The sequence below is a fragment of the Caloenas nicobarica genome, chromosome 2 (genome assembly GCF_036013445.1).
Source record: "Caloenas nicobarica isolate bCalNic1 chromosome 2, bCalNic1.hap1, whole genome shotgun sequence".
NCBI classification, from domain to species: domain Eukaryota; kingdom Metazoa; phylum Chordata; class Aves; order Columbiformes; family Columbidae; genus Caloenas; species Caloenas nicobarica.
In genome coordinates, this window is record NC_088246.1 from 115595042 (window position 1) to 115620710 (window position 25669).

The 25669-nt window shown below is 47.9% G+C and overlaps 1 protein-coding gene across 1 annotated transcript; it reads left to right on the forward strand.

Moving 5' to 3' along the window:
• Positions 1–1283: 1283 nt before the first annotated feature.
• GATA6 (GATA binding protein 6) lies at positions 1284–23408 on the forward strand. The gene is made up of 7 exons (XM_065629220.1): positions 1284–1357; positions 2758–3686; positions 7106–7272; positions 10532–10657; positions 12014–12101; positions 12208–12314; positions 23027–23408. The coding sequence occupies exons 2-7, from the start codon at positions 2777–2779 to the stop codon at positions 23192–23194; spliced, it is 1566 nt and encodes a 521-aa protein (XP_065485292.1). The 5' UTR covers positions 1284–1357; positions 2758–2776; the 3' UTR covers positions 23195–23408.
• The last annotated feature ends 2261 nt before the right edge of the window (positions 23409–25669 follow it).

The following is a 25669-nucleotide window of genomic DNA, read 5'->3' on the forward strand; positions in this document are numbered from 1 at the left end:
CAACCTGGCAGGGTGACCAAAAGAACAATATTGTTTAGAGAGAACTGGCAAGAAAGGAGTATCGCCTTTAATATTATAATTTAATAGAGAAACGGTTTATCCGGAAAGTGGTTGTTTTGCGATCAAACCGCTGCCGCGCCATAACCACAAAAATTAACGAGCACAGTAAAACTTGGAGGTCGCAACCTGTTCACCCATGCCGGCAGAGCGGATGACTACAGCCAGAGCTCTACCGTACCCACAGCACTGCGAATTCTTCACCTCCCGTTCACGGAAAGACCGAAAGAAAAGCCGTGCCTACCCCAGGAGCGACAGCACCGCGCATCAGCAGGTTTGGGCTCGGTTTCTGTCGGGAGGGCTCATGTCTGCCGGCTGCCGAGAGCCGGGCTCTGCTCTAGTCCAGCCCTTTGCCGCAGATGACTCTTTCTGTACAAACTGATGATGACAGATATCCAGCTGATAACCTCTGGTGAACGAAGTTATTTTAATTTCCAGTCACTTTCCTGCTAAGTACCATATCAGTTTGTACACAGCCGAGATAAGAGGGCTGGGAGGGGTAGGGGTGAAGAGAAGAATAAGAAAGAAACAGGGGTAAAATGCCTAGCGCCTGCTGCTGGGGTAGACACTTCCCACAGCTTGATTTGTCTTCACCTGAGGGTTGGAACAGCTCAAGGAGGAGGCACATTTTTTCCCCTCGAATAGCTCTGATTTTAACGAGCAAAAATAAGGAGACTGGGGGCGGGAAGACATTCACCTGGTTGTTCAGGGCGAGAAACCAGCACACATCCTCCCGGGCTACTGCCAGAGGCAGTACGCTGCGAGGCCGGGAGGTGCGGCGAAAAAGCCTCACAAAAGGTGAATATTCACCCTAAAGAAATTATCCGGGGTTTAGGGCAGGAGGAGTGGGGGGAGAAGTTTGTGTTTTATTTCTCAGCTAAAAAACCATTAAAATACTCTGACATCTAAGAAAGCGAATCCCGCTCTGCTCTTCCCCGCTCCCCGAGCAGGGGGTCCGGCTCCTCGCCCCACTGCGGGCTCCCCGAGGTGCCCCCCGCGACCCCCCCCTCCTCCAGCTGCGTCCGCTCCCGCCCCCGGCGCGGCCGCGCTGCGGGCCGGCTGGCCGCCGGGACTGGCACCCCTGCGGAGCTCTGTGTTTGTTTAGGGCTCGCCGAGCCCAATCAGGGCCGGCTGCCTGCAGTTTTCCGGCAGGGCTGCGAGAGGCGCCTCCTCTCTCCTTTTTATACATGAGCCGCCGGCAGCAGCTGCCGGACTCGCCGCCGCCGCTCGCCCCCGCCGCACTGGATTTACCGCCCGCCGCGGCCCCGCACCCCGGCCCCATGCGGGGCACCGGCAGCAGGTTTGGCCCCTCGCTTCTCGTTTCCATACCCCACCCTCCCGCCGCGATTTCCCTTTTTCTTCCCCGCCTTTCTGCTCCTGCTTCTCTGCCCTCGGTCGCTCCGGGAGGAAAGCGGCGCGGCGGCGGCTGCGCCTGGTTGGGGGAGCCCGAGGGAGACTTTGTGGGCAAACATCCGATGCCGGTGCTTGGAGCCCTTATCTGCCGGAGCGTTATCTCCCAGTTATCTCGCAGGAGGGAAAGACGTATTTGGTGCCTATCTATCTGCGAGGGGGCTGTGTGCGTGTGTGTGTCCTTTATTCGTGTGCTTATGGTTATCTGGAGAGCCTCGAGGTGCGCTGAGGGAGGAGAGGCTCGCCGTCCGCTTCTCTTGCTGTCACTTCTCTGCGCCGCCTTTCGCCTTCTGCCCCTTCTCCCAGAAGCCGAGAACCGAGGGCTCTGTCTGTCTGTCTGTCTCTCCTGCCTCTTTCTTGCCCGTTGCTCTGGGATGCGACCGGTATCGGCGGGATCCCGGCGCCGCGGCTGGCTGCGGGATGCTTGCCAATCCCCAAAAGTGTGCTCGGGCTCGAGGCAGGCCCCCAGCCAGGGCTGCCGGCTGGCCGGTCCCTGCCTCGGCCCCGATCTCGGCTGCGGTCCCGGCGCCGCCGTGCACACGTCGAGGCCCGTGCGCATCTCACGGCTCCCGGGTGTCTTTCCCTCTTCCTCCTCCTTTCCATGACCTTGGGCTGGAAACAAGCAACCAAGTGAGGCGATGCGCGGAAAAGCTAACATCGCTCTCTGGAGAAGTAACCTTAAAGGGATCGCCTTACTAATTGTTTTCTCAGTGGAACCGAGTCAAATGACTCATTCATTGAAATAATCACCATAATAACAACAACAGCAGCAGCCAAGGAAGGGGCTTTGGCACAGACTGGGAAAAATGCCCCTATTCCTCTCTCGTTCCCCTCTCTCCTCACGCCCACCCACCCACCTTCCCACCGCCGTGCTTCATGTTCAAATCCGCAGCCCAAGATGCGGAGGGAGCGGCGAACAGCCCGCCGGCGGCGCGGGGACCGGAGCCCGCAGTCCTGTCCCCGCGGGACCGTGCTCCGCGGGACTCCGCTCTGAGCGGCCGGCGGCTCCCGGCCCCTGTTGACCTGGGCTGCGTGATCCCATTCCGCCGGGGTGAGGGACAACAGCGCCGAGGCGACATGACTGATTAAGCGCTCAGAGGGTCCAGATAAGCCCTGATGAATCTCATTACGGGAGGGAGACGGGCTGTCCTGTTTGCTAACTTTGTTATTATTATTTCTCTCCCCCACCTCCCCTGCTCTTTTGTGTCCTACTTCCCCGCCCTGCCCTGCGGACCCCCCTTCCACTCCTCCTCCTCCTCCCCTCCTCCCCTTTCACCATCCACACCCAAGCGGCTAGAAGGGGACCTGGATGGCCGTGGCTGAAGGCGGCTGGTGCGTGGTGAAGAGGTGCGCTGCGGACTCCGGCGGTTCTTCCTGCCCCTTCGCGACCAGGGAGCCGGGCCCGTCTCCTCCTTCGCCCTCCTCCTCCTCTTCCTCCGGCGGCTCCCAGGGCGAGCGCCGCTCTTCCAAGACTCCTCTGCCGGAGCCCGACGGCAGCCACCGGCCGGCCCCACCGCCGCCCCCCGCCGCCGAGAGTAGGTCGCTGCTCGCCCCCTACGTGCACTTCGGGACCCCCCATCCCTCCGGCCTGCCCGGCTGGGAGGACGTCCTGCTCTTCGCGGATTTAGACCAAACCAACAAGCTGATCTGGTCCAGCCGCGGCTCCAAGCTGAGTGCCCTCGGCGCCGAGCAGCCCGAGGAGATGTACCAGACCCTGGCCATCTCGGCCGCCCAGGGCCCCACGCCTTACGACGGATCTCCGGGCAGCTTCATGCACTCCACGCCTAGCTCGCCCGTCTACGTGCCCACGACCCGCGTGGGCTCCATGCTGCCCACGCTGCCGTACCTGCAGGGCAGCGGGGCGGCCCAGACCAGCCACCCGGGCGGTGGCCACGCCGTCTGGTCCCAGCCGGCCGCGGAGAGCCCCTCGTACAGCACCGGCGGCAGCTCCCACCCCTCGGGCCGCTTCCCCTACTCCCCCAGCCCGCCGGTGGCCAACGGAGCCTCCCGGGAGCCCGGCGCCTACAGCAACAGCCTGGGTGCCAGGGACCAGTACAGCCCCCTGGCCCGGCCTCTCAACGGCTCCTACCCGGCGCCTTACACGTCCTACGTGGGGCCGCAGCTCACCCCTGCCTGGCCCACGGCGCCCTTCGAGAACTCCATGCTGCACTGCCTCCAGGGCCGGGCCGCCCCCATCCCCGTGCGGGCACCCAGCGCAGGTAGGACCCGCGGGCGCGGGGCGGTGAAGGGGCGGGCAGGGAGGGCGGCCGCCGCATGCCGGGCCTGCCCGCTGGGGGGGGCCCGGGGGGCGCCGGGGGGCGCGGGGAGCCCGTGGCGGGGTTGCCCCGGCGCCGGGGTCGCTGGCTGGGCGGCGCGGCGTGGTGATGCCGGTGGCTGGATGGCGGTCCCGGGACCGTGGCTTTTCTGGCTCTCGTCGTTTGCGTGGTGCAAACCTCTCTTTTGAGTTTCTGTACATTTCTGCTTTCCCTAAACGAGATAGTCTGGCCACGAACTGGTAACGAATTCACTGCGAATTAACCTTTCCTGTAGTGTAGAGGAAAATTCCAGGGTCTCGCTTAACCCCGTTTGGATTATTACAACTACAAACCACTTCGATGCTTCATAAAAAAAGGAAAAGCAGCAAAGCAAAATCTCTGATATGAACAAGAAACCCCGTTTATAAACCGCTGTTAAAATATGGCACCTCCTGACGGGATTTTACTTTCGCTTCCGAGGTGTCCCGTCCGTTTTTTTTTTTTTCTTTTTAGTTTAGGAAATTCTCGGTGTCATTAAATCAATCGTAGAAGTGGAGGCTGAGTTGCGATGATTTAGTCAGTTGTAGAAAGATTAACGATTATTACAGGCTCTTCAGCTTTAGAATACAGGTATGTTTATATAAGTACAGATGCACAGAGAGGTGTGTGGGTATATGTGTATATATATGTATATTTTTATATATTTGTGGATATTTATATATATTTATGTATGTATGTGTACATATACACACGCGCACACGCACATTTGAGCAGCATTTGCTTTAATCATAAACTACCCACCTGGTAGGTGTATTTTATATACACTGTGATTTTCTCTTCCAGTGCAGCATTTCAGAAAATTACCTGGTGGCTTTTCATCTTTCTATAGGAGTGTACACGTTGTTCCTTCTGTCTCTCGATGATACTCGGTAGATTTAGGCATTTTAGGCCTCCCACTCGATGTTTACTAACATGACAGAGGGAAGAAGACTCGGTTGTAGTGGTGGTAGGAGGAGGGCAGAGCAAAGCCTCTCGAGAAGCTGCGTCTCAGAGAGACACGAAAGTTGAGGTTTTTAACTCAATTTCCAAAAGTTGCACTGTAAAATTGGAGCAGAAAAAAAACCTGGTGTGTTGGTTTTGGTTTTTTTTTTTAATTTCGGGAGAGAGGTGGGGTTGGAAACTCTCACGGAAGGGAGAGGATAGGGGTGGGGGAGAAGGGACAGAGGAGGGCAGGAGCAGGGCGCTGGAGTAGGCTGGGGCAGGACTGCCAAGCCAGTCGAGGAGGGGCACGACACCTTCCCCTGCTCCCGGGGGTCTCGCCCGCCCTTGTGTCTCTGGAGCCGCTCCCAATCTCTCTCCGCGGGGCCGCTGAGCCCCGGCCCTGCCAGAAACGCGCAGGCAGGGCGGGCTGGGGCAGCTGCGGCGCTGGGGCACCTTCCTGGCGTTTCCCTGGATGGTGTCTCCGGCCCCCGGTGCCGGGAACCGGAGGGGTAGGTGTTAGGCTTTGGGTGGGGGAGAGGATGGGTGCCAGGGGAGCCGCATCGCGTTGTAACGTGGGGCGAGGCGGCCCGGAGCTCCTGGGCCACGCGAATTTTCTGCTCCCGCAGGACGAAAAAGCGGCAGCAAAGCCGAAGCCACGCGTGCTTCCGGCTGAAGTGGTCGCGTTAGCGGTCGGGAAAATTGTAACCGCCACATAATTTCGCGGCTAAATATTAGACAGTTTGATACGGCTTTCTTAACGTTGCTCGTAGAGTTACTAAAACAATAGTTAAAATGAAAACTTTATTTTGCTCTCCTTGGAGAGAAATATATTTTTCACGTTTTAAGGGGGAAAAAAATGCCAGAGAAATATTGTCACGGCAAAATTTATTTCTGCAGCCACGAAGGTAACGTTATAAAGTAAATAGATGAGCCGAATAACTGTTTAACTTCCAGCGTCCTTGAAGCCTTAAGCATTTTCCTGATTACAGTCTTCAATGGCACTTTTACTGCAAAGATTAATAAATCTTCGCGATGTGCTAAGAGCTACAAGCTGACAACGTTAAGTTGAACTGTGCTCTCTGGACTCTGCCGTGTGCCCGTTCCTGTTTAGCTCCTAATAATTTGCAAACGAAGGGAGGAGAGAAATGTATTTCGGTGGGTGCGGGCCGTTTCTTTGTCAGCGCAATGCCCACGGTGTCATCGCAGCCCTCTCTCCAAAGTTGCGTGACGCTTACACGCTCCCTTTCGCTTTTCAACGCAAACCTGCTAAGCGAAACGTAAAAGAATAACTCAATGATGAATTAAGGCAGGTAGCAGAGAGAATGGATGGAGCAAAAAATAAAATCAATGACGAAGCTATGAGTCTGAAACAGACTTTCCCAGGCTCAACTCGAAAGCTTCTGCAGAAATTCAAGCACGTCCTTTTATTATTTCTGCACAACGTGGCACGGTATATGTAAAAATCCATATTTATTTTTTCCCCGAAATATGGAGACGTGAGTCAGAATAAGAATAAAAGGATTCGTAGGGTTTAAGGTGTTTGCTTTTATAGGTGGGTTCTCTTTACTTTTTTTGCCGTGCATTTAGACCCCCTTTTCCCCCCAGAGTTCAGTATCTAAGGGAGCTGGAGGGAGAATACCGCATATTTTTCCATTTCCTCCGTTTCCGACCAACTAGCTCGAATTCGACCAAATAGCCGAGGCGAAGTGGTCGCTCCCCGTCTCTGACTTGGCACCCCAGACTCACAAACTCTGTCTCTACATGTGAAGTTTCACTAGTTACCAGGCGTTTAAAATGAGAGTTGGGGTAAAAACCCGCCCAGCCTCAACCCGGGGGAATCTTTGGGGAAGCCACCCCTCCTTGTATCCAGGATGGGCTCTGGAAGCGGGCTATTCTGGCAGGCACCTACCTCCCCCTTCACCCCTACAAAGCCAAACGCACCCCCTTTCCGTCCAGTGGGCACCACGGCGGGGGTTTCACCCCTCCCGCGGACCCCGCGCCGCTTCAGCCCGATTTCCGAAGGGCCAAACCCCGACGTGAGTGCAGGGCTGCCGGGGGTCGCCGCCCCGTTTGACCGGTGCCCCCCACCTTGTCCCGAGGAGCACCGGCTCCGCTCCGGCTTGTAAAGCAGAGGTTCCGCCGGGGCCGGCAGCGAGTCTGCTGCCATTAAAAACTTTTTTAAAAAAGGGAGAATTTAAAAAAAAAAAAGAAAATCACCACACGGCCGCGATCACTGCCGGGGAATTGCACTTCCGAGGGCTGAACGGCCCCGGCCGCTTGCCCGCCCGGAGCCCGGCTCCCGGCGCGGCGGGGCCGAGGCAGCGCTCCGTCGGGTTCCGCGGGGCTCCGTGCCCACGGCGGCAGTGCCCCACCGCCTCTCCCCTCTGCTCCTGCCCCCCCAGAGCTGCTGGAGGACCTGTCCGAAAGCCGGGAGTGCGTCAACTGCGGCTCCATCCAGACCCCGCTGTGGAGGAGGGACGGCACCGGCAACTACCTGTGCAACGCCTGCGGGCTCTACACCAAAATGAACGGCCTCAGCCGGCCTCTCATCAAGCCCCAGAAGAGAGTGGTGAGTGGGGACGAAGGCGGACGAGAGGAGCTGTGCTCCATGGGACCCCCCAGTCAGCGCTTGTGAAAGGGAAAGCGACGGCAAGGATGGGGGAGCGCAAACAAAGTGTGTTAGCCCAGTGATCCCCCCCCGGCTGCAGAACCGAAGCGGGGCTGCTGAGCAGGTTGGCAGGGCAAAACGGTCACGGTGTGGGCATCAGGGCTGACAGCCCTCCAGACCCTGCTCTGGGCCCTGCGCTGGCAAAATGGGCCTCTGTCCCCTGTGAGCCACACACCGGGCATAGGCCAGCCTAGCTCTTTGAGTTGATAGACCTTGTTGGTTAGGGGGCTTAGGCGACTCGGAAGAAATTGGTGCGGCTGATGCTGAATGTATCCAACAGAAAAAAAAAAGGGGAAAAAAAATCAAGGTTGGAAAGTGTTTGTTCAGAGGGCTAGGAATTTCTCCAGACCTGCTTTGTTTGCTGAGAGCTCGATCCTTGGGAATGTAAGCAAGTTTTGTATATAATTCAAAGAAAACCAATTGTTTAAACAATGATAATAGCCTTTGTTTTGTTTTACTCCTAAGAAATGAGCAGCAATTTTTCTAAAAATATACTCCTAAAACTAGGGGGGGAAATAAATAGTACAAACCAGAACCCCTGTTTATAACTCAGGCTGGCACTGAATAGGCAAGGAGAAAATTTAACAAGTGGGAACGGCACATTATGTTTAGCAAATCTGGGTGGAGGTCAGTGGAGAGAAAGAATATGCTCTTTGGTAATGGCTGTTACCGAGCGAGCCACAATAAATCATGCTGGTATAATCCAAGCTGATGTTTGGACCCTTGTGTATGGAGACAGTGTATCAAACCCATCAGCCTTTCAAGACCCTTTCAATCATGCCAGCTGCTTCTCTCCATGCCTGTTTCCCTAGTGTTAAAACACATCCCGTTCTTTATTTCACAATTTAATGCCCTTACGGGGGTGGAGGGAGCAAAACCCAAATGCGCGATGATCAGAGTAGAAAGTGAGCGGTGGCAAACCAACCCCACCTCTGTTTAAAAACCTTTCTTTAAGCCAGACAGTTAATTTAAGCCAGAGGTTAATTACCATTGGGTGCCCGTTTTTCCTAGCTGGCCGTCCACTAAGTTTCATGACACAAAGTGTTATCTCATCACCGGGGACAAATGCAGCAGACTGGCCAAATCTGCTGCTCATCTGAAGTGTCAGAGCTTGACTGGCCCAGTGCAGATTTCAAGTAGCTGATACCTGGATCTGGCATTTCTGTGTTTCTTTTTTCTTTTTTTTTTCCTCCCTTTTTTTTTTTTTTGAAAGGGGGTGTAGGGGTGAGGAGACTAAAACAGAGTCAAACTGCAGCCCGATTACAGCCTGACACCTCGGCGAAATAACTCTGAAATAGTTGTGTGTAACAGTCCCTACCGAGTACCCTGGCTGTAACTATAAATCAACTGTGACTGTGTGTTCATACAGTTGGGAGTATGTAGGTGAGAAGGGAAAATGTTTTGAAAATGCTAAACATGTTTAGATTGCCCCGAAGTTCCTGATAAAATTCCTGTGGCAGAAAAAGTCATTTTAGCTTCAAAACATACACCTCCTCCATTTTTTTAGATACAGGAATGAGCAAAAACTATTGAAATAAAATATAGGAAGATTTATCCTAGATTGCACACAAAAGAAAAAAGATTTAATGGAGTGATTTCACTTGCAAAGAAAGAAAATTAAGCCTATGTGTTAAGACCAGCTCTTTTTTTACCCAATTCATGAAAAACTCATATTGAATTGAGGAGCGCAATTTAGACACTGTGCATATATGTATTAAATAGTGAGGTAAAAAATCTGTTTTCCTGAGACTTGGATTTTTAAGATCAAAAAGTGTATGTGTGTACTTCAGCCCACATTACATTTGGCTGGTTTTTTTTTTTGCTTTGTCTGTGCAATTAATAATGAATTACTGATTCAAAAGTTACAAAATCCGTATTTCATCTGGAGTTCTTTCTGAGCTGCAGTGTAAAATGACGGCTTACTGTTTAAGAAACTTGAACAGATAAAATTCAAGAAACTTGGTTATCACTCTGGAATATTCTTCATTCTCAAAACATTTTTATCTGTTTCCCAAGTGGCAGGCGGTATCAAAGGTGACCGAGTTACGTCTAACAACCCAGCAGTAAATGATTCAAGAGGAAGGGCATTGTACCCTTAAGTTAGTAATTTCAGTTATGGGTGCTTTATAGTCAGAATAAGATTAATGCAATACTTTAAAACTGACTTCTCCATGTAAACTTGTTCAGCTGCCAGACACAGAGCTAGGTACAGATTTTTTTATATTTTTTCTGACAATGCGATACTTTGAAAAAGACTAGATTTATGATGTAGCTGGAATTCTTTGCTTGTGATGAACGTAAACGAGATCACTTGTTACAGGGACTTTTATAACCCATTCACATTCATTTCACATGTTTATGAGGACTGCCTTCTCTTATGATATATAGCCTGCAGCCATAAAGCTCCAGGTTATACGGTTATTTCTGATATAAGGTTGCTTCATCTTGGCTCCAAACTCCACGGAAGAGTGTCATAAATGGCTTGTTTGCAGTGGGGACCTTGTTGTCACCCACCAGCTTTTCTGCTGGCCAAGGGGAAGCTCTGCTCTGTAAAACACACTCCAGAGGCATTTTTTTTTTGCACGAGGATAAAATGGGCGATGATAAAAAGATGTTCTCACAAAGATGCCGCTATTGTACGTGTTACCCTCTGGCACACAGGAAAGTTTGTTTTCTACACCCGTGGTGCCACCAAGGGCAGGTGACTAATGTGGCTGATTTTTCCTGTGAGTCGGGAGTATTGGTGGCAACCTCAGAGCAGCCTCTTTTACAGGGGAGAGGGTGTTGAACTGTGTGCCTTCTCTTCAGCGGGAGGGAACTGTAGCGGAGAAGTTTCCTAGCTGTCCTGCTGGAGCAGGAACCAGAGCCTGGTGGTCTGAAGAGAGGTCCCCGGGTTAGCAGCTCTCAAAATGTGAATTTTGCCTCCACCGTGATTGCGCAGAGTTGCAGACTCGCAGTGCCTCTTCACATCCAGTCTCTGAAATGAGGATAATCTTGATTTAATTCTTGGGTGTCACTGATAGATGCTATAAAAAAAAAAACCCCAAAACCTCCTACCATCCCTGCTGCACATTAAAGTGCTTTTTATAAACCATAAAGCCATAAATCATTTTCCCCTGCCCGCCTGTTCACGCCCGTGTTTGCCTACGCTTGCCTCTAGCCCTCGTCGCGGCGGCTGGGCCTGTCCTGTGCCAACTGCCACACCACGACCACCACCCTGTGGCGCAGGAACGCGGAGGGCGAGCCCGTCTGCAACGCCTGCGGCCTCTACATGAAGCTCCACGGGGTAAGCGGCCACCTCGCCACGGGACGTCGGCGCTCCTTTGTGTTGCTGTGGGTGCTAATGGTCTTGGCTTATGGTCTCGGCTCACGGTTTGGACTGTGGAGCTTAAAAAAAAAAAAAAGGATGAAATGACCAAAAAATTGTTATATTGTTTTAGCAAGTTATAGTTTTGAGAAGTTATGTGTTTGCTGTCGTAGCTCTCCTGACAGATCTGTCTAAAGAAACCACCTCTGGATGACTGGCAGAGGTTTTCTTGCCACTGGGATTTAAATCAGCTCTTCAGCAGGGAAACAAACCCACAAACCCTAAACCTTTAATAAAACAGTTCTTCATGGACAGCCACAGCTATGCCAGCAAAACTTTAAATGTAATTCAAGCCATAGCTATGCCATTAAAATTTTAAATGTCATTCCAGACTTTGCTAGGCAATAGTGGAGGAAGAAAACAGCTCTGTCCTGAATGTGATGGAGTATGTTTTGGGTGAGACTTGGAGCCTGTTATGCCTCCGTGGATTAACTTACAGTTAAGCACAAGCGTTTGAAGAGTGAGGGCATTAAGACTGATTGAGACTTGGTCTAGTCCTCAAGGAAAAAGTAAATTATATCACAGATTTAAGCATTATAATGATAACAAGCATATGCCTGAATTGTCTTTCCCCAAACTAATTTTATCACTATGTTTAAATGTATTTTAACCCAATGTTTTTTATATATAATTATTATAGTTGTAATGACACAGAACACAAAGCTGATTTTTGAGCACATTTTCCCTATAAGTATAAATTTTGATACTATAAAACTGTATCATGGGCAGAACTGCTTACAAGACCAAATACTAAGCTGACTATGGCCTAAAGCTTCTCTCCTAAGACACTTATCATTCATGATCTGATTTGTGTAGCTGGTCCACAGGAAGAGGAGTATTTTTTCCCCCCATATGCACTCTTGCTTTCCAGAATCAGACACTGCAAATAATTTATAACTGAGTAGAATAAGGAATCATGGATAAGATATATCTCGTCCAATTTAATTTTGTATGACCTATGGTGAAATGATGCTGTTTTTCCTTAAAAGTGTGATGTTTATCTGTGGACTGACTGGGATGTTGAAAAAACTGTTTAGTTCACATCAAGAAAAATCTCTGCTTTCTTTATTCTGCTAAAACTCTCCTTGAAACCACCCATTGCTTTGCCCCCCAAAAATGCAAAGGTTTTTTTGATTCAGTACTGTGATACAGGAAAAATGGACTGGTTATACAGGCATTTTCAACACCACCATTTCATTTTGTAGTATATTTTGATTCTTCATATTAGAGTACATATACAACTCTGTGATCAACATGGAAATTTATTTTTTTCAGGTTCCCCGACCTCTTGCTATGAAAAAAGAAGGAATTCAGACCAGGAAGCGAAAACCTAAGAACATAAATAAGTCAAAGGCATGCTCTGGTAAATATAAAAAGATAAGACAGTTGAGCTGCAAGGGTTGTTTGTGGTTTTTTTTTTTTCCTGGCTAGAAAATCTTTGTTTTTAATAGCAGTTCCCTATCTTTCAGGTAACAGTACTACTGCAGTTCCTATGACTCCAACATCCACGTCTTCTACTAACTCAGACGACTGTAGCAAAAACGCGTCTCCCAGCACACAGCCTGCAGCCTCCGGGGTAAGCATAAGCCGGTGTCCGTATCTGTGAGCGGGCTGATCACTGTGCAATGTTATCGCAGCTTTTATCTTATCTAGCAGAACAATAATCTAAACAAACTTTCCAGTTTTGTTAGCTGATACTGGAACAAGATTTTCAGAGGATATTACATATAGCTGTAAACAGAACGACAAGCTGAAGTACTTTACAAACCTCTTAATTAAGATCTATATAATTTTTATGATTAAGTTAACCACAGCTTAACCCCAGACATCTTGTTTTGAAATGTTCAGGTTCTTCGATTTCAAAGGTTTTCTTTTGGAGGAAAGATAATAGAATATGCCTGATTGACCCTGTCAAGAAAAAAGTGTCCACACACCCCACTTTTTCTGAAATGATCTGGATTTATAATTCAAGGCAATGCTGCTCTCACGTTTTCCAAAAGCTGGTTAAGATATATATATAGGCATTTGTATGCGTTATCCCAAACGATTGGTAAACCCTGGCAACCTATTATCCTGCAGTATGGAGGGAAATGTAAAGGCTTTTGTTTCAAAACAAGGCACTTAAACCCTGATCCAGACCAAGCTGAAACCAGGCTGGGGTGCCCCAATGATTGTAGTGTTTAGGGGACCAAGCCCTCTCCTTGCAGAGGGCTCTTCAGGGGCCAGATGCTCAGCATCTGGCAGCACCGAGCTCCAGAGAAGCTCCAGAGGATTGCTGATCATCCCCTGCTTTAGTTTTGATTCTTATTTTACATCATGTACTCAAACCATCTCAAACTTCCTTTCCTCAAGCAGTTAGCATATGCGATAACAAATGCTACTGCTAAAGTTGCGAAGCTTAATGTAGATTAATTTCTAACCCCTTGGCTATACAAACCCGTATTCGCACTTACTCCTCAGGCCTTCTGTATCCTTTAATCTGCCACGTCATTTCTTCGAAAAGCTTTCCTAATGTGGCTTTCTCTACTCCTTTATTAAAAAAAACCCCCATTGTTTATAATAACTATTTTTCAATATGTCTCAGCGTTCACACATCCAAATTCCTTTCAATAGTTTTACTCCTGATATACAAAGTTTCATTGTACAAGGGGAAGAAAATTTTTTAGCAAATGTGATTTTTCATGGACTGACAGGGCCACCCAGCTTCAGAGGCACTGGGGTTTGGGTGCTGCTGGACAAGGATGTTGCTAAAAGGGCTTGTCTTTGACACGAGAAAACTCTGTCTCTCCAATGAAATAAACGGATTACATCAAAAAAATAGAAACACTAGACAAAAAGTGACCTGTTACGGGGTTTCAGCCTCCCCTCAGTGAACTACTATGCACTGTTTTAGGCTCTCCCCTAATATTTGCAAAGCAAAAAATGCAGCCAAATTTTCCTTAAATTTTCGTTACATTGCCTTAAGTAAGACTACTGATTCTGAAGAGTGTCATGAGATTTATATGATGGACAGAATCAGAAGCACAGTCCCAGCTGAAGCCAAGGCAGCTATGTAGGCTGTAGGCAGAGTGGCCATGTAGATGAGATCCCATTTCCCCTATGCTCTTACCTTCTTGGCTGGCTAAAATCTGCCTTTGTTTCAGCAGCCCTCCCGCCTAGGAGAGCGTATCAAACCTGTTATTAATAACATTTGTGTTATAATTTAAATAGCACTATTTATATTATAATTTTGCCAGGTGGAGTTGTGTGGGTGCCATAGCAGAGCAGGGTGGGGGCACAGTTCACAAGCCAAAAGGCTAGTTGGGAGCTGTTAGCAACCAAGAGCAACTCTCAGGTATCTTGAGGCTGCTCTTAATTACACAATAGCATCCCCCGGTGCCAGGACTTGAGTTATCCATTATTTTTGCATGGTAGATCAGGCTGGGAGAGGATACCTGCACAAGGGAGGGGAGATCTGTGCCCTCGTATGCAGCAGGCAGCACAGTAACATCTGTACAACATTTTCCCCACTATGGTTCAATCAGATGTACCCTGCATGTGCAAAGTACTTGCAGATTGCCTCTCATGAAAAATGTCAGTGAAAGGAAGAGATGGAGAGAGGCTGTGAAACGCGCTGAAGCGACGAGGCTGCAGCCGCGACCAGACATATGGGCGTCCCCCGGAAGCCCTCCTGCCCTACATGAAGGGCCAGTGACCTCCACCCCTGCACCCCAGCCCCAAATGTACATAAATGAGGATGGGATTTGCAGGGGAGTTGTTGACAGGGCGCGTCATGGGTACGGCCACTTCCTTCGCTTGGGCTCCTGCTTTTGCCCAAGCATCAGCAATTCAATGGGATGAAGATGGGGGAGACTGAAGGCTGCAAGTAGGAAGCGATGGTTGTTAAGATTTGCTCCTGTTGCCCCAGACATCATCTAGGAACACGATCACCAGTTTATGAAGGAAGTGAAATCATTGCTTGTGGCCCCAAATCCCATGGGAGAGGCTGAATGCTCATAAGGGCCATTTAAGTTGTTGGGAGTGAAAGGGATGTCAGCATTTTAGAGCAAGGCAGTCTGTAATCTGACCACACGCTGAAGCAAAGATACTCTCCTAGACTTCTATTTTCCTTGATTTTTTTTTTTTGTCATTTGAGTAGACTCATCGATAGCCTGAAGTTTTGTATTTATTCTTAGAAGAGACAATGGCTTTGCACAATGAGAATAAACTTCTCTAGGCCATGCCAGGAGGGAGAAAACCCTCAGATGGATGAATCCAGGCTCTGTAATCTCTGGTCACTATAACAAGAACGGGTGTTGATTCCCGCCAGTGGCGCTGGTGACGTTGCCAAAACACGGGCACCTGCTGGAAGAGCGAACCTGGCTCATTCCCCGCGTGTTACACAACCAGCATGGCAACTTGTTTTTGTTTTGCTCTGTTTTTACTTCTCCAGCCCTTATTCTGTGAGGAGGGGAAAAATGCCAAATTGACATTAGGCAGAGAAATCTGATGACATTTTAGAAACTGTTGTCTGAAATTCACAGCAATGTTGTTGCTAAATGAAACAGAGAAAATGAATTCCTCTACTGGTACAAAAGCAATTTATTATGGCTTTTATGGGAGACTGCCAAAAGAGTTCCTAGTTATGTAGAAATCTGATGGAAATGAAACTCAGCAGAATTCATTTTTGTCAGTAATATTCACTTTTTACCTTACCTTTCTTTATCTCTTTTAAAATAAAATAAGGACGGGAGGGCAGAAAAAGAGAAGGGCAGCAATTACTCTTGGAAATATCTTCGAGACTATCCATTTCATGAAGGGAATCTTATATGATGCCAATTTTCAGACAAATTAGCGAGAACCTTAAATGTTGATTTTATGTTCTAGCTGAAGTTTAAACATTTAAAATATATGATTAATTAATTGCTATGGGTGCAAAGTTGATTTCAAACATCCCAAAATGTAGAAGTGTTTGGATCGGAGATATTTCATTGTCCTATTGTAAAGGGGCCACTTGGCAAATTCACATCTGGATCTAGGATTTAGGCCTATTTCTGTTTTCCTAAGCAGTATAAGTACTGGGTGTCCTGTGTTACTAACATGGAAACGTTCCAGCTGCATGATAGATGAAGTTGCTTTACATCCCCATAAAAAGAAGATTTGAAGGTTTCAGACAGCCTGCATCTGCATCCATACCTGCCCTCCTTTTGATGCTGCTGAAACTGCACAGGGAGAAGCTATGCAGAATAATTTGCTAAATGAAGGGCACGGTCTGTGTTAGCGCACACCCATACATTTCCATGCATGGGCTCCAAACGGTGTGATTACCAGAAGGACTTTATTCCCTTATTAGGATAAAAGGCAGTATGAAAACTGCTGTAAAATCTGCTTTTTATGGCAGGACATGGAGGCTCCTTGAGCCAGGGCTGATGTCAGTAAAGGCTCAGCAGCACCAGGCGAGCTCTTCTTCCAGACGACTCTACTGCGCCCTTTACCTCCGATTTGGAGGTTTCTCAAAAAGACCGTAATCACACATCATAAAATAACCTAGGACAGTTGTCTTGCAGGCAAAACTAGTGCTTCCTTCCCTTGGAGGTTTACCTTGAGAAGAGGTCAGGACTGGCTCTTCGGTGTCGTAGGCTGGGAAGTGAGAAGGCTGACTGAAATGGCCTTGGCAGGTGGTGAGTTTGCAGGAAAATGCAGTTCAAACTGTCCCCAAAATGCCCGACAACCTGGGCTGAACTCACTGAATAGCTTCTCCCGGATTTTCTTTCTTTTGTTTTCAGAGAGGATTCCTGAGATGGTTAGAGGTGGTGTTTTTTGCTCTTTTTTAGGCAGCAGATTGGCAGGACATACATGCAAGTTATAGGGGAATCAGGCTCCCTGCAGTATCTCCCAGAGTCTGGATGAACCCAAAGACTCAACCTCTTGAAAAAAAATCTCCTCAGAAAGTTGGATGGCTGAGGGTCCTTCAGACTACCTGATGATAAGATTTCAGTTGGTATAGAATAATTTCATAGCCATTGGGACAGAGCTTCCAAGGGAAAGGCTCACCAGCATGGCTAGTAGGACTTTCACCTGGAAAATGGGAACATGGTGCCTCAGTCCTGGTATGAGTAAATATTTATCTAAACCAGGTAGAATAAGATCAGCAGGAGGCATGAGGAACATGGCAACCTAAAATACCAAATAGTCTGGTAGTCATGCGTTATGCTGGGAGATCTGATACTGCAGTTTAAATCTTCTCTTGGTCTCCTACCTCACTCCTGGACAAAATAGGATGCTGCTTTCTCCTCACTCAGCTTCATACATTCAGTCATTCATTTGCTTTGCTCCTTGTACACATATCTGAAAGAAAGCATTTCATTTTGTATCAAACAGGATGAAGCAATGCAGCTTTTTTATTTCAGTGGGGAAAACCAAGGAAAAACAGTATTTTTGGTTCTACCCAAAACTTCTGTATGCATATGGACACATACATTTTCCTTGGTTTTGTTTTATTGCCAAAGCAATAAAGCCAATTACTCATATAGCCCTCGACAGCAGTGGGGGTCATCAGTTTTGCCAAGCCACGCTGGAAGTTGCCTCCGTTAGGAAATTAATGAAGTACTAACCACAGATTTATGTTGCTATAATACAAAGAAGAGATTAGAAGATATGTAAACTTACACATCTGTAATATAAACAAAAGGATCAATTTGACTAGTAAGAAAAGGCAACTTTGTGTAGTAAGAGAGTCACTAAAGAACAAAAAAAAAAAACCCTGTGGTTTTGCAGTGTTGAGACTTCTTTTTCAGAAACCAGGGAGTGACGGTATTGGGAGAAAGCACTCTTGGTGGGGCTGGCAGTTCTTGCTGGGAAGCTGAGGATGGAAAATTGAGGACTCCACTGCAATTTGCCACAACATATTATATGTGAAAGAAGTTTTTGCAAGTGTGTTTCAGCTGACTATGGTTATCATTTAAGTGTAGCGAAACTAAACTATGCTAACTGAAGAGAAAGAGCGTATTGGCTGAGACTCAGTTTACTACGGACCTAGTGTAATGTCCAAAATTCGCGGAGCATTTTGAACCTGTGAAGTGGTTGGAGCAAAGGTCTATCTGATAGAGCAAAAGTCTAGATCAAGGCCTCTTGCCACCCCCTCCAACTGTTCACACAACTCCTTGCTTGGAGCTTTTGCCTCTTGGTGGCAGAGGCGTGGGGAGAGGCCAAGGGGGTGTCCCTCCCCTCTCCCCACTTTCCGTGGTGGGCAGGCAGTGCAGGAAGGAGTGGATGGAAGAAAGCAGGAGTCATCCTGGTGCTGTTCCTCAAGTGCTGGCCAGTGCAGGCCGAGCAGCTTGGTTTTGATCTGGGCCAGATTTAGTGGGGCTGAATTTGGCTCTGGAGTGCTCTTGGCAGGGTTGGGTAGGATGTAGGTGTCTAAGTCCCTCTGTGGCTCTGGTCGAGGTCTCCCTGTCCTCTGCAGAGAGGCCACCTCTGATCCAGAAAATCTGCGTGAGGGCTGCCCCTTTGCCATGTCCTGCTGGTTTGGATAAAAAGAACCCTTAAACTACCTTTGCAGATACAAAAGCAAACTTCCTCTGTTTGCTTGGAAGGCAAGCTCTTCCCAATGGGCTTCATTCACTTTTTCCTCAGGAAGCTGAGCTTTGGCTGGTTATCTATCCTATTATCAGATTTCAGCAACAAAAATAAATCCATTACCTTTTTATTGATAAAGCCAGTCATTGTGAATTAGAAGAGCTCGTTGACTTCAGCAGCATTGTTCAGCTTATTTATTCCAGCTGACAGATGTCCTCTAATAACTAACTGTAACTTCTGCTGTCTTTTCATCCCTTAAAACTGGAGAAATAATAGCAGAGGTAGGCAGCCTCGGGAGCAGAGCCGTCATGCAGCTGCGTCCTTTTCACAAGCTACAGTTTGTTTTCCATGTCTCACTTTGGGAGCTGCCCAAGCTGCCTGGATTTGTCATGACATTACCGGGGTGGGGTTTCCAGGCCTGGCAGTCCTGCCCAGGTCCTGCCTGCCCCAGCTCAATGGAGCCAGGGTCCAGCCTTGGCCGGGCAGGGATGGGCGGTCTTCAAACAGGACGTGTCTCCGTGTCCTCCCTTCTGGGGTGCCCAAGGGAGGGGCAGCTGATAGCTCCACATGGAAACTACAGGTCCCTGCGCCCCACCTTTGTAGGGCTGAATCAGGAAAAGGGTGAATTATACTTTCCAAGCCCGGAAAAAAACAGGTAGTGATAAGATATTTGCTTACCGGAACAGCAGTGGCAAATATGGGCAAACGGGAACCTTTCAAAGCAGCTCCTAGTATTTTTAGCTCAGGTTGAGCAAACCCTGCTCAACTCTAAATTTAAATCCTTCTTACACTGCAAGGGGACTCAAGCTGTTAAAATGATGTCTTTCGTGCTAACAGGAGCCTATTTGATGTATTAGAGGTTAAAAAAAAAAAAATCCTTTTTAGAAGAACTAGGCTGATGCAAGGCCAAAACTGGACAGAAAGGTTAGCGTGAAACCTGCCTCATTGAATTGTCTGTGCATAGTCACAGAGAAAGAAGATATCATAGAATCATAGAATGTCCTGAGTTGGAAGTGACCCACAAGGATCATCGAGTCCCACTCCTGTCCCTGCATATGACAACCCCACAGTTCGCACCATGTGTCTGAGGGCCTTGTCCAGTCTTGAACACCCCGTGACTGCCTCCCTGGGGAGCCTGTTCCAGTGCTCCACCACCCTCTGGGTGAAGAACCTTTTCCTCATGTCCAACCTAAACCTCCCCTGGCACATCTTCCTGCCATTCCCTCAGGTTCTGTGGTTGGTCACTAAAGACAAGAGTTCGGTGCCTACCCTTCCCCGCCTTGTGAGGAAGTTGTAGACCATGATGAGGTCTCCTCTTAGTCTCTTCTCCTGGCTGAACAAACCAAGTGACTTCAACTGCTTTTCATATGGCTTCCCCTCCAAACCCTTTACCAACTTTGTGGCCCTCTTCTGGACACTCTCCGGTAGCTTTATATCTTTTTTATCCTGTGGTGCCCAGAACTGCACACAGTGCTACAGGTGAGGCCGCACCAGTGCAGAGCAGAGCGGGACAATCACCTCCCTCACCCGGCTGGCAATGCTGTGCTTGATGTACTGCAGGACACGGTTGGCCCTCTTGGCTGCCAGGGCACACTGTTGGCTCATGTTCAACTTGCCATCGACCAGAACCCCCAGATCCCTCTCTGCAGAGCTGCTCTCCAGCATCTCGTCCACCAGTCTGTATGTACAGCCAGGGTTGCCGTGTCCCAGGTGCAAAATCCGGCACTTGCCCTTGTTGAACTTCATGTGGTTGGTGATTGTCCAGTTGTCCAATTTGTCCAGATCCCTCTGCAGGGCCTCTCTGCCCTCAAGAGTTTCTACAGCTCCTCCCAATTTTGTGTAATTTGCAAACTTACTAAGTAATGTCTCAAGTCCTGAGTCTAAGCATTTATAAAGACATTGAAGGGTGCTGGCCCTAAGATGGATCCCTGCAGAACCCCACTAGTGACTGGTCACCAGCCTGACATAACCCCTTTTACTAGAACCCTTTGAGCCTGGCCCGTCAGCCAACTGCTCACCCACTGCATTGTGTGTTTACCCAGCTGTATGCTGGACATCTTGCCCAGGAGAATACTGTGAGAGACAGTATCAAAGTCTTTACTGAAATCCAAAAAGATTACATCGACAGGCTTCCCTTGGTCAACTAGGTGGGTAACCTTGTTGTAGAATGAAATTAAGTTTGTTAAGCAAGACTTTCCCCTCATGAACCTCTGCTGGCTGGGACCAATGACTGCATTGTCATTCAGATGTTTTTCAACAACTCCCAGAACAATCTCCATGATTTTGCCAGGCACAGAAGTGAGGCCGTCAGGCCTGTAGTTGCCAGGATCATCCCTGTTGCCCTTCTTGTAGACTGGGACAACGTTTGCCAGCTTGCAGTCATCTGGGACATCTCCAGATTCCCAGGAGTGTTGAATAATCATGAAGAGAGGTCTTGCTGTGATGTCAGCCAGCTCTTTAAGCACCCTTGGATGAATCCCATCAGGCACCATCGACTTGTAGGGATCTAGCGGGAGTAGCAAATCCCGTACAAGTTCTGGATTGATTTGGAGTTTATCATTCTCGCAGCCACAGTTTTCTAACCTAGGGTTATGGTGGCCCCCAAGTCCACCATCAGTGTTGAAGACCGAGGTGAAGAAAGCATTAAACATCTCGGCTTTGTCTATGTCCCTATTAATAAGGTGACCATGTTCATCAAGTAATTGGCCAATGTTATTTCTAGTTTGCCTTTTGCCATTAATCTATTTTTAAAATCTTTTTTTATTGTCCTTCACAATACCGACCAGCTTCAATTCTAATTCAGCTTTGGCAGCGTGAATTTCCTCCCTACAGTGCTGAGCAGCATCTCTGTAGTCCTCCCATGTTGCCTGACCTTGCTTCCACTGACCATGTAATTTTTTTTTCCGCTGTATTTCAAGAAAAAGATGCTGGCTCAACCAAGTTGACTTTTTGTGTCACCTGCTAGATTTTTGGCATTTTGGAACTGCTTGGTCCTGTGCTTTTAGTAGGTGGTACTTAAAAAATTACCAACGCTGATGGACCCCAACACCTTCAAAAGCTTCTTCCCAGGGAATCTTACTAAGTAGTTCTCTGAGCAGCCTGAAGTCTGCTCTCCTCACATCTAGTGTTAAGGTCTTGCTGGCAGTTTTCCTCCTGTTAGCAAAGATTTGAACCTGACTGTTTTGTGGTCGCTGTGGCCAAGGGAGCCACCAGTCACCACTTCTCCCACAAAATCCTCTCTGTTAGTGAGAATCAAATCTGGAGGTTTGTTGTTACTGATGTATTTGACAGAGAGTTAAAACATATTTCTTAGGATTAGAGCTATTTTGGCTGTTTTTTGAGGCAGACTTTTTTTCTTCCATCTCCACATTTTGGGTAGTGACTGGTGGAGCGAGATCCTGGTTGATGATTGAGTGGAAGAATAGCGACAATTAAATCTTGTAATAAAAGATGAAGAAAATATTGGAGTATTTCAGTATATTTCAGATAAAAGTGACTGCTGGCAATGAGCATCTCTTCCAGAAGGTGCTGTTTTCCCTGGGTTAAGCACAGCAACAAGAACTCCACACAGCACCATTTGGAAATTGCCTTTGAATACATGAAGCCCTGCTTTGCCTATGTCACGACTGCTGGCTTGGCACAGCTCCAGGAGAGCCAAGAGCTTTGCTCTTGTAAAATTATTAAATATGTATACTTTTCACTTAAACAGCAGGAAGGAAGCTTCCGCACTCACAGTTTAGGATAGTCTTCTTTTATTTTCGTTTTTGAGGAATCTCGTCCGAAGACTATCCATTAATGAGTAAATTAAGGTTTTAAAGTTGACATATCCAAGAGTTAATTTTGCATGAAGTCAGCTCTTAAACATTTCCTTTATCAGGTGAAAATGTTGCCCCTTCTCTGTCTGGCACTGCGAATTTTTCCTCTTTCACGGATCTGCTCAGCCTCATGGAAAAAATGATTGTTTCTTTGTCTTTGTAACTCTCCACTTCTCTAGTAAAATAAATGGACTGGTTCCAGTGCGGTTCAGAGTTTCATCTTTGTGCCTACCAGGGCTGCGTGTTGTCTTGTACACATAGGCGGTGGAACAAAAAACGCTCCTCATTCAAAGGCATAGTGTGTCTCCACTTGAGATGAAAGTGGCATCTCCTTTAGTGGCTAGCCTTACTGGGAAAAGTGGTTGTTGCTAGTGTTTTGAAGGATGAGGAATGATTTTCGGTATTTCAAAGCCTGAGGGACCTAAAGAAGGCTTATTTCTAGGAGGTGCTGCACACCCACTGCTGAGAATTGTCATGTATTTGGCTTCTCCCACCAGGGAAGCAAAATTATAGATGCCACAACTCCCAGGTCACATTTTAGTTGTTGGCACCTGTGTCCCTTTGTTAGGGGACAGCAGGACACACACATGGTACCTCCTTCACATGGTCCAATTTCCAGATTTTTCTGCATGTCCCACGATTTCTTTTCCACTTTGCTCTGAAAACAACCACATGCTCATCTCCAAACGTGGCTATCACCCTTGTCACTGGGGTGAATGAGTGGGTTGACTGCAAGATGTTTTTTCAGTTTCAGGATTTCGAGGCACAAGGGCAAGCTGAGGGCAAACCCTGGCTTTCTGCAGAAATCCTGGCATAGCAACTGTGCTGTGAGCCCTTGGTGCTCCCAGCCACATACCGGTGCGTGCAAAGCTCACCCGCTCCACGAAATCTCTCTTTGCTCTTCTCCCCCATCCAGGCGAGCTCATCGGCGATGTCTGGCCCAGGAGAGAGCACCAGTCCCGAAAGCAGCAACCTTAAGTATTCAGGTCAAGATGGGCTGTACACAGGAGTCAGCCTGACCTCCACGGCTGAAGTGACAGCATCTGTCAGACAGGATCCCTGGTGTGCCCTGGCTCTGGCGTGACCCGGCGTGAGCGAAGCTGGATCCCAACGCTGTGCAGCAGCCCCCAGATGTCTGCGCACGGTTTCTTCTGTGGAGCGGTTGCGGTGGCAGCGAGAGTGCTGGCAAAGACCATTCCTCTGAAATTGTTCCCGTGCCTTGGTGGCAGAGGTGTTTTTCAGCCTCTGAAAGAGGCTCTGCCGAAACATCCAGTTCCTCAGCTATGCAAGAAAAATATAAGGAAAGCGAATGCCCATCGGGGATAGCTAAGGCAGCCTTACACTCTCAGATTTAAAAAAAAAAAAAGAAAAAAAAGAAAAAAAAGAAAGAAAAAAAGAAAAAAAAAGAGAAAGAAGAGATAAACCTAGATCTATCAATAGATTCCAGAAATACATCCTCGACTTACCCAGCACTGCTGCCTTTCCGATTGTAGAGTTATTTTCACTCTTCTCATCACCTTCTCCCCTGAGAATTTGGTGGAAGCTGTCAGTGTTGGGGAGGGAGTACCAAAGGCTTTAATTACTGGAGACAGTGAGGTCCCTTTTAACAAGTGTCAGAAGTACGTACAGCTTGAGTCAGCACAGAGGTCCCACACCGAACATTTGATGTCTTCATGCCATCGGTCTTCTCCCGTGCCTTTCATCTTTAGTGTGCCTTGGTCTGCTCTGCAGAGCCCAGCTATGCCTCTGGAAGAAATCACAACGTTTGGTACAAATCTCACAAGGTCCAGCTGGTTAAGAAGATTTTGTTTTGGTTTTTTTTTTTTTTGGTTTAAAATATTTACTCACTTTGCAAGACTGCGATATAACTTTTAAAGTACACTGTGACTGAAGTTTATGAAAGTTCGTATTTTCTGGCTGAACTATGTAGAGTCAGCCAAAATTTGTAAACAGGGTAGCAATCAGATATTTTTCTTCCATATATACAATAATTTTTTTAAAGAAGTGCAATTTGCGTTGCAGCAATCAGTGTTAAATCATTTGCATAAGATTTAACAACGGTTTTTATACGAATGAATGAATGTAAACATTTTAACTTAATGGTACGTAAATAATTTAAAAGAAAAACTTAACTAGGCATCCTTAGGCTTTTTAGTGCAACAAAAACCCATCCACTTTCTGTATTTCCAGTTTTTAAAGCAAGAGTTTCAAAGAACAAGCCTTCTCTCAGGAAAATTGCCCTAGCCATTTGCTTGGAAGTGTTGTACAAAAGTGCAGATGCATCCCCATTTATTTTTTTTTTGCCATTGAATAAGTATGTACTGGAAAGAAACAAATCTCAATGAAACTTTACTACCTAACTGATACATATGTAAATACTCCGTAAGATACTTAGGCATCTTGAAAATGTAGGATGCAATCTGTATAGTGTGACTGACTCATAGTTAGGTTGGTTTCCATTGGTTTTTAAGTGGGATGTCATTTGGAAAGTTGTTTCATCAGAGCTTTACAAATAAAAGGGTATTATTTTGGGATTTTTTTTCCTGTACACTGTACTTTCTCCTTTGTCTCCAACGCAATTGTTAAGCTACATTAAAAGCTATGGAAATATATCTGCTATACGCGGCATGTCTGATGGCTGCAAGGAAGGTCCAGCTGAAATGCATGCTCTGTCTAGCTAAATCTGCATTGTGTGTGGCTTTCCTTCAGCTCCCCTCACTACATCTTCTGATGATATGTAAAACCAGCGCCCCACTCCTACCAACACATGCCCCTCGCAGGCATGTGACAGGTTTTTCTAGTGAAAGTCTGAGGAACTGATCCCATGCCTCGTGAGGACTGTCATGGTTTTTTCACACCATAGCTAAAGGGTCTCACCCAGGTCCCCTATGTGTGTAAATATCTGCTTGTCACTCACTGCAGATGTAACTGGATAAAGCCAACTAGGTGGCAGAGCCATCATGTGCCTGCTGGCATCCTCCGGTGGCCAAAGGTGAAGGGCAGCAAAACCTGAAGGTGCTCTTGTTGAAAAGAGAAGATGGTGAATTTTAGTTACTGAGGGGAGTAGAAAACCTTTTGTTGGCTCTGAGGACTGGTCCTCTGCATCACTCGGCTGACTGGAGCAAAAGAACGCTGCATGTGACTTCCAGCACTGTGGGACTGGGAAGCTGGGATGCCCAACCTCCATGCCCAGGGCTGCTGTCAGCCTGTGGAGTGGCTGCAACATGTCTTTCCTCCTCTCTGAGCCAGACTTTCATTTGGGGTGAATTGGGATAGCTTCTTGGCCTCCAGTGAAGCTATGCTGATTTGCACCAGCTGAGAATCTGCCCCTTGCTTTTCCAACCCAGAGAGTCGAGTCCGCCTCCTTACCCTGGGGTGTCGTGAGGACCACGGGATAAATGCTGCAGCACAGCCCTTGGGAAGGAAACGGCTTCTAGAAAAAAGAATCAGGCCAAGCCTCGGCTGGTATTTGGGCTGTTCTGGCCAGCCAGGAGTGGGGACACCTCACCCTTCCCAGTGGGGCTGTCACGCCAGTCTTGGTGCTGGGACACCTCATGTC

What these genes read in the sequence shown, in the direction of transcription:
- GATA6 (XM_065629220.1), top strand. Translation starts at nt 2,777, where the DNA reads ATGGCCGTGGCTGAAGGCGGCTGGTGCGTGGTGAAGAGGTGCGCTGCG. An exon ending in TAAGTCAAAGGCATGCTCTG is followed by an intron (nt 12,102 to 12,207) that starts GTAAATATAAAA and finishes CCTATCTTTCAG; the next exon opens with GTAACAGTACTACTGCAGTT. An exon ending in CACAGCCTGCAGCCTCCGGG is followed by an intron (nt 12,315 to 23,026) that starts GTAAGCATAAGC and finishes TCCCCCATCCAG; the next exon opens with GCGAGCTCATCGGCGATGTC.